The sequence below is a fragment of the Palaemon carinicauda genome, chromosome 21 (genome assembly GCF_036898095.1).
Source record: "Palaemon carinicauda isolate YSFRI2023 chromosome 21, ASM3689809v2, whole genome shotgun sequence".
Lineage (NCBI taxonomy): Eukaryota > Metazoa > Arthropoda > Malacostraca > Decapoda > Palaemonidae > Palaemon > Palaemon carinicauda.
In genome coordinates, this window is record NC_090745.1 from 32,319,098 (window position 1) to 32,334,861 (window position 15,764).

At 47.9% G+C, this 15,764-nt stretch overlaps 1 protein-coding gene across 1 annotated transcript in view; it reads right to left on the minus strand.

Annotated features, from left to right (window-relative positions):
- LOC137615259 (nucleolar pre-ribosomal-associated protein 1) overlaps positions 1-15,764 on the minus strand; it is a 321,164-nt gene that overhangs the window by 230,723 nt on the left and 74,677 nt on the right. The window contains exon 2 of the mRNA XM_068344983.1: positions 9,381-9,552. Within this exon, the coding sequence (XP_068201084.1) occupies positions 9,381-9,552 (172 nt within the window). The remainder of the gene's footprint in view (positions 1-9,380; positions 9,553-15,764) is intronic.

Genomic DNA, 15,764 nt, shown 5'->3' on the forward strand with positions numbered 1-15,764 from the left:
AAGATCCGAAGAGGCGCCTCCTAACACCCTTGTGAGGAGAAGGAAGACCTCAGCGACGAAGAGGAAGGCGAGCCTTACGTCTTATATGTCCTCTGGGAGCAGCAGGCAAACCATCGGCAGTCCTCCGAAGAGGAGTCTCTGTCAATGAACTCCCCTGGGGGGAGAGTCACCCGCAGGAGAGACCGTTGGACTTAGTTCCTCCCTCGAAGGATGTTCGGAGGGGGGAGCTAAGCCTTCAGCTACAAGAGGAGCAGGGTTTGAACACTCTCATTGGAAACCTCTGCCACAACAGCCTCTGCTACCGCCGGTGACTGTTTGACAGCTGCTCCCAACCTGATCATGTCAAACAGGGCTTCCTTGGAGGGCGAGCCCTGAAGCCCCAAGGAAGCCCAAAGCTGCAAAAGATCATCATTATTTACATTAACAGAAGGAGAAATAATTAAATCCTCCCCAGGGGGAGGAGGAAGAGCTGCCTCGCTATGGGAGGCAACTCCCTCTCCCAAACCCCGAGATTGGTCAACAACAGTACGGCCTACGCTACCACTCGACGGCCTCTCGCGAGAAGCCAACCGAGTGGGAGCTTCGGAGGAGGTTTGGGCCACTAAAGAAGAGCCTTTGGGATTTTCTTTCTTCAAAGAAACCTTTGAAGGACAAATATCCCGTTTGGACTTCTTCTTCCGACGCTGGGAAAACCTCTCCCACTAGGAGGTAGACCACTCCCTACATTCAATACATACGTTACCACTATCACACCGTTGACCCCTACAATAAGGGCATAAGGTGTGCAGATCGGTGTCTATTGACGACATGAAGGTCCCACAAGGGCGTTCAGGTAACCCAGGGCACTTCCGCATTGTAGAGGCCAACTTCACAACACTCTAGAAAAGAAAAAGCAAAAAGCATAGATTAATAATGGCTGTCGTGTAGGCGAGGGTGACAGCGGACACGCCCGTCTAGCATCCGAGCCGATAGCAAAGTGAACTTACCACACAGGTGTGTGAGGGGGGAGGGTAGCAAACTACCCTCCCTACACCCCGCTAACTAGCGGTGGGGTAGTAAACCCTCGTTAAAATTCTAATGGCTCGTCCTTTCAGCTACGCCAAAAGTAATTACCCACTTTAAATAGCGTGGTTTGTATTTCAGTTACGGAACAAATCATGCATTCTACAGTATATGTAAAGCACATATACAAGAATGATTATCATCACAAAAGGTAAAGGTGAAATAAATTAGGAAAAAAAAGAGGGAATACTGTATAAGATATGAAAGCTTTTTGTATAACATTCTAACATTCAACCACAAACTTCATTACTGTACAGAATTACAACCAATGATAGAGAAAGATCTAATTCATACCAAGATGGAAAGATATTGAAATATTTAGTGTTATATGCAACCCCAAAAAATTTTCAAGACATGACAAATTCGGAGATAATTTGTTTTTTTCCTAACCATACAAACCTTAGCTATTTACACAGGGTTTACTTTCGGCGTAGCTGAAATGACGAGCCATTAGAATTTTAACAAGGGTTAAACTATCCACGCGCTAGTTAGCAAGGGGGTAGGGGACTGGTAGCTAGCTACCCCTTCCCCCCTCACACACCGGTGAACTGCTTCACTTCATTTAGAGGTAGGACTTGCCTTGCGGGACAGGGCGGCGGGCAAATATGTGTAAATAGCTAAGGTTTGGGGTTAGGAAAAATACAATTTATCTCCGAATTTGTAATTTGTTCCGTAACCAAAATACAAACCACGCTATTTACATAGGGTGACTTACCCTTAGGTAGGGTGGAAAATCCCCAGCCTTACTGGCTTTGGCTTACCCGGGGACTCAGAATCCGAATGAGCAGCACTCGAGAAAAAGAGTCCCTGCACCTCGCAAGTTTCTTGCTACACAAGATTCATGCGGCCTACAATAAGCTTGTTTGTGGAAGGAAGAAGTGTGACTTGTCCTAGGAAGTTGCCCTGAAGTCCTTTAGCAGGAATTCTAGGCTAGGACGTTCCCAATACCATCTCGTCAGGGTATGGGGGACGCGACAGTATTAACTTAATACTTGGAACACAAGGAAGCATGGTTTACCTGCAGAGAACCCAGGATGCTGCTTTCCCCAAGAGAGGGGAGGATGAAGAAAGAAGTAAGGGCCAGACATAATTCTTTCATTCATGCAGTCTAAAACCAGATAACAATGCCCTCAACCTTCTGCTACCTGTCCATTAGGGAGCCTGAGGTTAGACCAGCTGTTATGTAGCCACCACAGGGCCGATAGAAAACGTGTCGAGGCTCCTGTGGGTCACGTCCTGCAGGTAGTGGGCTGTGAAGGTCATTAGACGCTTCCAGACTCCAGCTTGTAGCACCTGCGTCACAGAGTAGTTCCTCTTGAAGGCCAGGGACGTTGTGATGCCTCTGCCATCGTGTGCTCTAAGGCGGCATGACGGAGGAGGATCTGGATTCAGGGCGTGATGGATGACCCTTTGAGTCCAGGCTGAAAAGGCATTCTTGATGACCCTCTCGCTGTCCTCCCTGTGCTCCCAAACAGGGCTTGCACGTGAGGACGAACTGCAGCTGTTCTTTAAGATAACCCCTCCGACTCCTTACTGGGCATAGTAGGAGAAGGTCTGGGTCATCTGTTACAGAATGGAGACTCAAAATCCTGAAGGTGTCAATCCGAAGGTCCGGGACTCCAAGATTTTGAGTCTAGTAACCAACTCAGGGACGAACCTGAATGTTACCTCCACCTATCCTCTTGAATGGGCGACGTCGTACGACAGACCATGAAGTTCGCTGACACGCTTGGCCGAGGTCAGAGCGAGCAGGAGCACCGTCTTCCAAGACAGGTGACGATCAGAAGCCTGGCGTAATGGTTCGCAAGGAGATCTCTTAAGAGCCCTAAGAGCCCGAACCATGTTCCATAGAGGAGGTCTCACTTCTGACTGGGGGCAGGTAAGTTCGTAGTTTCGTATGAGCGAAGAAAGATCCAGCGAGGAGGAAATGTCTATTCCTTTCAGTCTGATGGCCAGGCTTAAGGCTGAGCGATAGGCTTCCACCGCCGAGAGCGAAAGGCGCATTTCCTCCCGCCGATATACAATAACTCCGCTATTGCTGGAATAGTGGCATCAAGGGGACAGGTACCTCTCCCACGACACCAACCACAAAAGACTCTTCACTTCGCCTGATAGACCCCTGCGGATGACTTTCGCAAGTATCGAGACATCCGCTCCGCAACTTGTTGCGGAACGCCTCTCTCTGTGAGGAGATGCTGGATTGTCTCCAGGCGTGAAGCCGAAGCGATGCTATGGCTTGTGGTATATGTTGCAGTGTGGTTGTTTGAGTAGCTCGTGTCGTGGGGGAAGCTCTCTCAGTAGTTCCATCAGGAGATGCAGAAGATCCATGAACCACTCTGCATGATGCCGCAGCGGAGCTATCAGAGTCATCGACAGGTTGTCCGATAGTCTGGTCTTATTGAGCCCCTTCTCAACAGACAGAACGGTGGGAAGACGTAGACGTCGATGTTGTCCCACCGTGTAGGAAGGCATCTTGCCAGAGTGCCTTGGGGTCTGGGACTGGGAGTAGTACAGCGGCAGCTTGAAATTCAAGGCTGTCGCAAACAGGTCCACAAGGTCAGAACTTGTTAGCTACCAGGGGGGGCCGAAGACCACCTGGTACTCTCTGTCTGTGAGGCCCTGCTCAGACTGTCGGAGAGCACATTCATTTGTCCGGAATGAAACGAGCCGATAGGGTATTGAGTGGACTTCGGTAATCTCAGTATCTCTACTGCAAGATGAGAAAGTTGTCGTTCATGGAGTGAACGCCAGGGTCTGTTGGAAGTGTTGAAGGGCCAGAATACGGCCTTCATTCCTAGCAGATTGATGTGGAGGTACCCTTCTGGTTCTGACCAGAGGCCTGATTCAGAACGTGGGCCCCCCCACCCTTGTTTTGACGAGTCCGAGAGCAACATCAAATGCGGGGGAAGGACGAGAAGATCCATTCCCTTGCGAAGGTTTCCGTAGGTCAACTACCACTGTAGGTCCATTCGTTCCGCAGGTCCCAAAGGGACCAGAATGTCCGGGGAATCGTTGTCTTGATTCCACCGGGACTTGGGCCGCCGATGCAGGGATCTCATCCTGAGGCGGCCGTTGGAACTAGCCTGGCCAAGGAGGAAAGGTGACCTAGGAGGCGTAACCAAGATTGGGCTGGAAGCTCTCCTCGTCTGAGGAAAGGTTCTGCGACTCTCCTAAGCCTTGCTATTCTGTCGTCTGATGGGAAGGCTTGGAGATTGGAGTCTAATATCATGCCTAGATATCCCAGTTGTTGAGATGGAAGCAGAGAAGTATTCTCGAGAATTACCATGATCCCTAGATCTTGGCAAAGTCCCAGAAGCTTGTCTCGGTGTCGAAGAAGGGTCGATTCCGAGACTGCCTGGGTTAGCCAGTCATCCAGAAAGCGAAGGAGACGGATGCCGCTCCTGTGTGGCCATGAAGATAACAGGGTGAACATTCTGGTGGACACCTGCGGTGCTGTGGAGAGATCGAAACACAGCACTTTGAACTGGTATAACTTGTTGTCTAGGCTGAATTTCAAGTACAGTACTTCCTGGAAGACGGATGGATTGGAATCTGGAAGTACAGTACTTGTCCTTCAGATCCAGTGTGCACATGAAGTCTCGTGGTCTCTCTACAAACCTAATTGACTCTGCTGTTCCACGCTGAATGAAGTTTGTTTGACAAACTTGTTCAGGGCTGAGAGGTCGATGACAGGTCTCCAGGCTTCAGACGCTTTGTTACAGAAGGAGTCGACTGAAAAAGCCGAGAGGGGGAGCCGTCGATAACCTTTGGAGAGCATCCTTCTAGAGCATGGTCTCAATATCTGCCCGAAGGGCTAGCCCCTTTGCCGAACCCATGTCATAGGAGCTCAGCGACGCTGGATTCGCTGTCAGTGGAGGTAGAGATGTAAAGAACGGGACGCGATATCCTTGGCTGATCACGGAGATCGCGCAGGAATCGGCCCCGATTTGTTGCCACCTGAGAGCGCAACCTTAGGCATCCCCACTGGGGACCATGCAGGGGGGTTGCCAATCCTAGCGTTTGCGGCCTCGGCCACTCCCTCAGGATTATTGCCTCCCCAGGAGGACTTCCCGCCCTTCTTGTCTCTGACAGGAGGGGGCTGCTGTTTAGACAACTTGTCTTAGCTGCCGGGGCCGGTTCCGATGTCCTAGGCTGACGAGGCTGTTGTTGTTGAGGCGCTGGAGGCTTGTAGGGTCTGGATGTAAGAGCCTTTGGAGGAGCGAATCGTGATTCGACTTTCTCCACCTCTCAGTTGTCCGTTCCCCGTCCTTGGGCTCAAAACAAGGTCTTTCCACGAATGGAAGAGTGTCTGAGCTTGCCGACATCCATGGTTGGGACTTCCGAGAGAAACCTCTCGGTCACTGCATCTCAATGCTTCAACATCGAGTTTGCCCACAAGTTCGAAACTTGGTGAGCCGGGAAACGATGGTGCTCGTGCCCGAAAACAGGAAAGTTTCCATGACCTTCCTGGAGCTCTCCTTAGACAAATTCTCGGATCGCAACAGGATACCCAGAGATCCAAGCCAGACGATCAGCCACGAAGTGGCCCGCATGGCACAATTTGCGGCTTTCTCCTGGCTTAAGATCTCAGAAGACGAGAATGACACCTGCCGGGCGGAGAATTTCTCGAGAGAAAAACTCCCTGGTAAGCCCCTTCCACGGAATGGTGGTGAGGAAGGGCTAAACCAGGTTCCCCCATGATCTCGAAGTACCTCCTCTGCTGACGGCTGACAAACTCAGTGTCAGCGACTCCCGCTGGGGGGAAGGGAATTGAACGATCCTGAGGAGTAGAGATGATGGGGCCTGCCTGAAAAGAAGGAGAAGAATGTTGCCCAGACCTCTCTGAAGATTCTTCCTGCTCTTGCACGTGCCATGCTCTGCGTTTACGGGGTGATGATCGTATCTGGAAGTACGCGCTCCAGAACTCGCCAGGTTGCCCGTGTTGCGAAAACCCGACGGGAATCGCGGTCGAAATCGCCCTGGCGCTCATGCGATGGTAAATCGTTGGTTCGCGCGCGGGCGCACCCACGTTCGCCCGCGTCCGGGCGCGCATGCGAAAGTGCACGTGGGCGCGCAGGTGAGGGCGAGCGCGGTTGTGAGAGCGAGCGCGGTTGTGAGGGCGAGCGCGGTTGTAAGGGCGAGCGCTGGCGGTCGGGAGACTGATGGCGCGTTGGTGAGCGATGGCGCGTTTTGGCGAGCGATGGCTCACTGGCGGAAATCGCGCTGGCACTCGCGCGATGGAAAACCGTTGGTTCGCGCGCGGGCGAACATGAGTGCGCATGTGCGTGGGCGTGTGAGTGCGTGGGCGTGAGTGCGTGGGCGTGTGAGCGCGCGGTCGTAAGGGCGAGTGCAGGCGGCCGGGAACCCGAGGGCGCGTAAGCGAGCGATGGCGCGTCTTGGCGAGCGATGGCTCGTCGGCGGGCGAAGGCGCATTGGCAAGCGATGGCGCGTTGGCGAGCGGTGGCGTGTAGCGACCGATCGCGTACAAGAGAGATAACGCGTGGGCGCGTAGGAAACCTACGACGATTGAAGCGTTGGTGCGTTGAAAACGCTTGCGCGCAGGCGAAGAATCGCGCGGGCGCATAGGAGATCGCTGGCGCGTAAGGAGAGCCCAGGGGTGCCTGTGAGCGCCCGTGCGCTAGCTTAGGTGTCTCCTGGGCGGCAGCGGTGTGAAGTGGAAGCGTGCTGGCGCGTTGGCGTGCTGGAACTGGAACCGCACGTGGGCGCAGTTGGCGCGAAACTTCAGAAGGGCGCTGCGAGTCCAGAAGAACCTGTGAGCGCCCGTGCGCTAGCGTAGAAATTTCTTGAACTGCGCGCGACGAGGCAGAAACCAGGAGATCGTAGGAGCGTAGTTGTGTGGCCAGAAGATATGCGCGCCAGACGATATCAGCGAGGGTGCGGAACCAGAGAGATCGTAGGCGAGGAGGCGAAGGAATAAACTCCCAGCCTGTGCCCAGATCCGAAGATCGTGGGCGCATGGGCAAACGTTGGCCCGTATTGCGCACATCAGGAAAGGGGGGCGCAGATGCGCGCTGGCGAGCAGGTGAACGTGGAGTTCAGTGAAGAAATAATCTCCCTGCTTGCGCCCAGGTCCGGAGATCGTGGGCGCGAGGGCGAACGTTGTCGCGCATTGCGCACATCAGAAAAGGGCGATCAGATGTGCGCCGGCGAGCAGGCGATCGTGGGCATCAGGAGACAGTTGGTGCACATGGCGCGTAGCTGCACAGGTCTCAGAAGAGTTGGCGATCAGGAGATCTACGGCGAGACTCGGCTGTAGGAGGTCGCTGGAGTGATGATTCAGCAGAAGTCTGGTCCACAGCAGGAGAGCATTTGCGAACTACTGCACGCGAGCGCGCAGGAGAACGAGGTTGCCCGGGTAAAAACCTGGCACAAAAGGGACTTACTCACATTGTGAGATAAGCCCTTTGCCCCTAAGGGACCGGTGACCGTTTGGAAAACGGGGTGGAGTGGCGCCCACTGCGCCTCTGCGTCCAGGACCGGAGAAGGAAGACAAGAAGATCTGGCAGTGTCGGAGATCGCAAACGAACTGCCGACAGGTCTAGCAAAGCAGCTGAAGATGAAGACGACCACCAAGGGGGAGAGACACTCGCAGGAGAGACCGTTGGACTCAGCTGCCCCCTCGAAGGATGTTCGAAGGGGGGAACTGAGCCTTCAGCAACAAAAGCAGGGGAGTCCTCCGAAGAGGAGTCTCTATGAGTGTCCTCTCTCGCGAACGAGAGAGGTGAACACTTCGTAGAAGAGACAGGAAGAACTGATGAAGGCGCCCCTTAGGGCCGTTGGATCAGCAAGCTGACCATAAAGAGCAACCCTCCGAAGAGGAGCTCCTGCAGCTGCTCAGCCCCTTGAGCGTAGCTGCAAGTGCGACCGCTCAGCACCAAGAGCATAATCGTACGAACTCCATGGTCCGGCCTTGCAACCGCTCAGCCCCTTGAGCATGGTTACAAAAGGGGTCGCTCAGCACCAAGAGCATAACCGCCCGAGGACCAGAAATATGAAGGTAAGAGAAGTTGCCCCCCCCCCCCCCTGAAGGGGAAAAAACTCATACCTGGGAAGGGAACCTCCCTCGGAAGGGAAGTTACCCACCCATAGAGGCGAACCTCCTGAGCGTTTTAAATGAACTAAGGAGCTGATAGTTGTCATGGGAGAACTTCTAGGAGAAGGGAACACGCCCATGATGAAGTCGTAGAGGAGGCGGCAACAGCAAACTCCCCAGGCCCCAACAGGACAGCTCTGCTTCGTTGGCACATTAGGCAAACGAAAAAACTAGATAGTTAACTGTGAAAATAAAATAATTAGTTAACATTTATTCCCCCGGGGGAACTCCGAAGAGGAACCCTTGAGGGAAAAGAACATAAGAATTACGCACCAGGAATGCGCCCTTCTCCCCCACTGACACTCACGGGAAGGGGGGAAAGGCAGAGAACTGTAACAAAACAGAATTATAACAATTATAATTATGTAATTCATCTAAGAATATTCACTAATAGTAAGAACGAATGAACCCCGAAGGGAAGCGTTCTACACAGAAGCTGAAAAGTTAACAAATACAATTAGATTTGATTAAAAATAATTGATAATAAACGGAGTAGCAACTCATCCCGCAATGGGAAGGAAGCTACCGTAATACGTAGTAGAAATAAAAGGGTGAACGACCTCAAGGAGAGAGAGAGAGACCGTAGTCAAATTAAACTCCCATGTTCCCTACGCTGATAAACCAAGTTCCCCGTAGGGAAGGAGGAACAGCAGAGAAACAGATTAATAAATAAAGTCCAGCGATGACGATTCCCCACGGCCCCCGCCGAAGGGAGACCGAAGGACAAAGGAAGAGATTGCGACCCATGAAATGTCACCGTGGGGGCCTGAGACCACACGGAGATGTTGACGTACAATTGAGTGGACTTCCTACACACACACACAGCACAAACACTGAAAAGGAAACTTACTGTATTTCTATACTCAAATATATACATAAACATAAGAATGTTTACATATATATTAAGTATAAGAAAAGTAAGTAATTAAGTAAGACATAACATTAATGGCTGCCATGCGAGGACGGGACAGAGACGTCTGTTCAACGTCCGAGCCAAAAGTGAAGTGAAGCGGTTCACCGGTGTGTGAGGGGGGGAGGGGTAGCTAGCTACCACTCCCCTACCCCCTTGCTAACTACCGCGGGGGTAATACACCCTCGTTAAAATTCTAATGGCTCGTCATTTCAGCTACGCCGAAAGTAAACCCTATGTAAATAGCGTGGTTTGTATTTCGGTTACGGAACAAATAGAGATTAGATGTATTACTTGTTAAGCACAGTTGTAAGGCTTTCCACAATGGATTTCAGTTGACCAAACTTCACAGACTTGTTTCCAAAGGGCCTCAACATTTCATTACACCAAGAACGTTCAAGAAAATGTTTGACGAATGCTTTCTTATCCTCCTCATTTTGTAGGCGTTCATTGAATTTCTTTACACCTGCAAATGAAAAGGAAAACCTTTAAGTTTCATATGATGTTTGCCATCCACTTACTTATTGCTAATTGGTACCATATATCTTCCACCCAATATATAAGCAATTAGAATTACAGTGTAAGTAAGAAACCCCTATGCTCAAAATGCAATATGAAAGATTAACTTGGGATCAGAGAAGGAATCATCATTCACAATAATAGACCATATGTGACAAAAAAAAAATGAGATAGTTGGAATATTATTTTGCAGTCCTGTTTGTAACCTAAAATAATATCACAAAATTTTTAATATAAATTTTTATCTATCCTAACTATACAAACCTGAGTCCTTTAATAAGAGCACGCTTTCAGCAAAGATGGAACTCGGCTGTTAAATTTCATAATAAGCTGTCGGTAGTTACTGGCTGGTGGCGGGCAAGCCCACCCCATTGCAAGCAGGCTGAGAAGCCACTTTGACCTTCACCTAGGACTCAAGAGGGGTGGATGAGGCAGGAAGTAAAATTTACAAGCCTCCAGTTCCTATAGTTAGGGAAAAATCTCAAATTTTTTATCAATTTGTATTTTTCCTAAATACCAGCATACAAACATGAAACCTTTAAAAGGATTAGGACTTTAGCAAAGCTGGAATGACTGCTTAAACTTTAGATGAGTTAGTAGTAGTAGTAGTTGGCAGGTGGTGGGTAGGCTCTGTCCACCCATCAAGTAGCATAACCTTCACTTTACTTACTTACTTTACTTTGATGGCTGCTTTGCCGGTCCCGTACAGCAGGGGAACCCCACTCTCTACAGGACCTCCACTGTCGTTTTACCTTGTTCGTTCACAGTATTTATTTTTTCAAGTCACATATTGTTCATTTACTGTTAAATCGTCACTGTCAAAAGTCTCATGAAATAAGAAAGTCTTCAGCTTCCTCTTGAAAGCCTTAATGTCTTCAATCATTCCAATGTTTCGTGGGAGCTTATAATATAGTCTCAGGGCCACATATTTAAAGGCTCTGGGGCCTATAGTAGACATATATCTAGGTTCCAATGGTTTGAAGCCATCTGTAACTATTCTCGTGTCGACACGATTTGTTGGCTGCGCAAAATATAGCAATTCTCTTAAGTATTTTGGACGCCAGGTTCTGATAACTTGGTGGGTTATTATACATATTTCAAATTCATTTCTCGCTTTAATCGGCAGCCAGTGTAAATCAATTAGTATAGGGGTGATCCTTTCTCTAGGTGGGACACCTTTTATCAGTCTTGCTCCTCTGTTTATTATGTTTCGTAATTTCTTAAGTTGGACTTTTGGCAAAATGATATTTTCATAATAAAATAAATTTTTTAATAGTATTTATCCGCTGGTTATATAATGGCTAAAGTCCCTGATGCCTCGGCAGGAAATTCAAAATCTCGCGCGGCTTAGCGCAGATATGCCAGGTGTACCCCAGCGCCCTCGCGGTACTACAGGTAGAACTATACTCAACCAATTCAGATTATCCATGCCCCATGGTCTCTAGAGGGGAGGAAGGTGGGTCTAAAACTTATATAACCAGCGGGTAAGTATATTCAAAAATTTATTTTATTATGAAAATATCATTTTTAAATATAAAACTTACCCGCTGGTTATATAATGACTGATTGACAACCATTAGTGGCTGGTCAGAGACAGCTGCATAATTGGAAATTCACTTAAGAGTTACATAAACAACTTAAGCGGTTCTCACCTAATAAGGAAGCTGACAGCAATGCTCGGCCTCATTTTGTCTGCTATCCTTAGGAAATCCAGTGGTCCACTGGGGGCTGATGATCTCTAGGAGCTGTCAAACGGTACAACCACCTATAACATGACAAGACCTCAACTAATACCCTTGTTCCGGGTGCTCTCTAGGAACAAAATGACCACCTGACTAAGTCAAAGATTGCCGACCAATCTTCACGTACAATCATAAAAAAAATATATATATATACATATAACAGTTCCAAGAGAAGAACACGGGTACTAGGAATTTAGGGAAATGTAGTGGAGGATGTTTCACCTACTACTGCACTCGTTGTTACGAGTGATCACAAAACGTAGACATCTTCATAAAGAGACTGGATACGGTAAAAGTAATGCAAGGCGAATACAGGATTACCCCTTAACAAGGCTGTATATGTGATGCTTTGCAGAGAACAGTTTAGTTTAAAAGTTACAGAAGTTTCTACAGCTCTAACTTCGTGAGTCTTTACTCTTTCGACATCTTATGATCTGTCACCCAACCGTGTGAAAGAACCTTTGTAATCAAAGTCTATATGAGATGATAGAGTGTTTTAGACATAGATAGCGCAGGGTTCTTGACCGTGCACCCAAGAGTCATGAATAGACTCTTAACTTCTTTGTTCCTGTCCCGATAAAATTTCATCGTTTTAATCGGGAAAAAACTCTTCTCAGCCCATCACAAACCCAATTCGAGAGGATAGTGATCCCGAAAGATTTAGGCCATGGATGGGAAGGATGTTTGTTAATGACCAAGAATCCAGGTTGCAAGGTACCTATGGCTTAACCATTGTGTAGTACATGTTCTTGCTAAAAGAGTGAACTTTACTGACTCTCAACTATGGTAGATTTACTCAGAAAGTTTCCAAAGTTAGGCCTTAAAAAGAAACCAAGTGTAAAGGCTCGGATCTGTCACAACCGCGAAACTCCAGAAACGAACCCTAAATTTCAGGCTGGCGCATCTTGCTGACGTCTCCAAGTCATCTCAAATGATCCGAGAAGACCTATAAGGTCCCTATTTGATAGATCCAATCTTCTGCGTCTGAAGATAGCTGCCCGCATACTCCTGTACCCTTTGATGGACGAGGAGAAAAAAATTTGTTTTCTTCTAAGGTCTAAGAATAAATAGGCCACTTGTGTTAGAGTTACCAAATGAAGAGCCGGCTTTAGCTCTACACCACTCCATAAAACACCCTAATTGGGTTAGAAAACATTGCGGCAAATTTCCTTTGTACAAGTGATAGCCTCAGCTGTCTCCTTCGAACAACCCTCTAGATCAGTGGTTCCCAAACTGGGGGGCGCGCCCCACCAGGGGGGTGTGAGGACGATACAAGAGGGGCGTGAAGTCATCTGCTCGAAATTACTTGTTTAATAGAATAATCAATTCATTAAAAGAACAAATATCTGTCATTACATACATGCATCCATCTCACTAAATTTGACCAAAAATTGTGCCTTAGTCTCATAAGTATTTCCAAATATTATATGCCATGTCTTCAAATTATATATTCTTAAAATTGCAACTCAATTTTGCCAATTTGCTAATGTTCAAACTTTTTTCGCTCACTTTGAACCAAAGGTTTCGCTTTTAGTTACTGGAATGTCCTATTATTTGTTTGAGTGGCTTTCGTTATTAAAATGTAATACAAACAGAAATCTGTTTCCTGTACAATGCTAAGAAATAAATGTAAGGATCATTCCATATAAAAAAAAGAGAGGAGTGGGGGTGTACGGGTCTACTGGAAGCAAAAAGGGGGCGTCAGGTAAGATAGTTTGGGAACCACTGCTCTAGATCTTAGGGGTTTTCCGAAATACTGGAGGCAGCTAGACCTAAAGCTTGATGGTTTAAAATAAAGCGTTCGTGATCCTGACACGGGGAAAAGGACTAATGACATGCTTCCAGCATGCACCCAGCATGGTCCCAGCATGAGTCCAGTATGGTTTCAGCATGCTGCCTACACTCAACATGTCGTGAGAGAGAATCAGGATATAGAATCACCTCCCAAAACGCGTCAATATCGGTCGCAAGAAACCGATATTAAAGCTAGGCTTGTTGAAAAGAAGCATCAACAACGAGAACCTCATGCTGTGAGGTTAAGACCTGATCGTGTGTAATCAGCGAATGTTCAACAAACTTAAAGCCAAAGCTTGACATGAGGTAGCGTTAGCTGCGAGGCCAGAGAGATGCGAAGGAGAGACAATAGTCTGTTTATACTGCTGTGAGAAAAAAGACTTGACTGTATGCGTCTAGCATGCGACCATAATGTCGCATGTGCGTGCATTGCCGTAAGGTGTCAGCGTGCTGTATGCGTTCACCTTGTCGTGTGGATACAGCACTCTGTGTGTGTCCCGCTTGTTGTAAATCTACAGCGTGCTGCATGGAGGCGACAGCATAGCGTCCGGTCATTGACGGAAAGACGTAACTGTTTGCCGAGAGTTGTCTGCGTGCAGCATGCGTCCGCATGAGTGATAGTCGCGCGTCCCGCAAACCACGAAAATGGGACAACTTGTTGAAAAGATCAACTTTGACTGTCAGCATCCAACATACGACCAGACTGGCGTCTGCGTCTGTGACTGAGTGAGGGAGAGACCAGAACTTGCGTCTGTGTCTGCGTGACGTCTGCCGTAAGAGAGAGACCTGACTGCTACAAGCACCCGCTCTAATGCTTCTCGTAACACGAGCATATCTCTGCGAGGAAGCGTTACTAAGCATGGGAGAACTATGCCTTCTGACACTAATCGGAAAACCATTTCTTTGATCTATGGTAGTCCTTAGACTCTTTTAGGAGAAAATTTTCTCCACCCTGAGAATAGTAAGCGCTAAACACAGATGAAATAGACCTCTTTTAGCTCAGACCAAATCTAAACTTGCAGGGTAGCTAGTGCGCCAACTCAAGCGTGGGCGAAGGCCGGGAGGGAACATCAACCGCAGTCCTGTGAGCGACCTGGGAGAGTCCCTATGACATTTCAAGCGCGCAGAACTGAACGTATCCAATGCTGTGAGATACCGTCAACAGTAGTCGCTAGACCTCAGAAGAAAGTAATAGACATTTCCCCAAACTGGGGAAGGAGAAGAAGTGTGAACAGAAGCAAACTGAGCACCTTTTCCCCTGAAGAACTACAGTATGTGTCTTACACAATTCTGGTGCTGACACATCGCCTTCTTCCGAAAAGAAAAAACTTCCGGGCGAACATTAGTTACTGCAGGATAAGTTATTAGAAAATATACGACTCCTGAAAGGTCTTGGACATATTGATTGGTGACTACCAAGTCTAGGTTTTGCGTCCTTCGATGAGGACAAAGTCTTTCCTCCCTGAAAGTGCGTCAGATTCCAGAGGAAGAGCTAGGATTGTATGTGACTTGTCTGACTTCCGCTTCTCTCACTGAAGAAAAAACACACTCGATTGCTTCCTGTTTAAGCATCAAAACACGCCTGCTGTGAGGGTAAGTTCTGTTCGCGTGCATACATGACGAGTAACTTCCCAGTCTGGTAGACAGGGAAAACGTAGAACGTCATTCTCGTCAGGGAACTGCATTCTAATACCCAGAAAACAGTTTCAAGATCCATGATACCATAGCAATGACGAACTGATGACTTCAAGACATTCCAACTTCGCTCTTTTCAAGATACTATGTCACATGGTTGTGATGTCATAGCCCGACAATCGTAGACAAAGAAAAGAGCATTACTTCACCATCCCAAAGTTGAGAACGAACGTCTTGGACTGCATCAACAATATCGCTCGGCGGAACATACGTTTAATGCACAAGGTCCGCAAAGCACCTCAGCCTACCGACCTTCCTTCTCCCAAGGGTTGGAACGTAAGGAAGAGGTATAGGACTAGGGGCAAGGTGAACACGAACAAACACCTCCTCCAGAGCACTGCGCTATGTTTACGAGTCACTAACAAGAGCGGTTTTTGAAAACATAATACATTAAATCATAAAAGATCTGCCCGTGGTGGGAGATATACTTTTACGTTCTACTCTCATAAAGGCCTTAATGCCCTTTCTGTTGTTGCAGCTGCAAGCGCTGCATCAATCTCTACAGTAAGGTTCGTTATTTTTCTGAGAATGATTTAATATCAATTTATTTATTTATTTTACCATTAATTTACTGGGCCATCATTCCCTAAAGGAGCCCTTTGGGTTAAAGCATCTTGCTTTCCCAACTAAGGTTGTAGCTGGCTAGTAATAAAAATAAAATACAGTGAACCCTCGTTTATCGCGGTAGATAGGTTCCAGTCGCGGCCGCGATAGGTGAAAATCCGCGAAGTAGTGACACCATATTTACCTATTTATTCAACATGTATATTCAGACTTTTAAAACCTTCCCTTGTACGTAGTTCTGTTAACAAACTACCCTTTAATGTACAGAACACTTAATGCATGTACTACAGTACCCTAAACTAAAACAGGCACAAATATTAAAGGTGATTTTTTGGGCTCAAGCCATGGCGTCCTGATGGAAGGT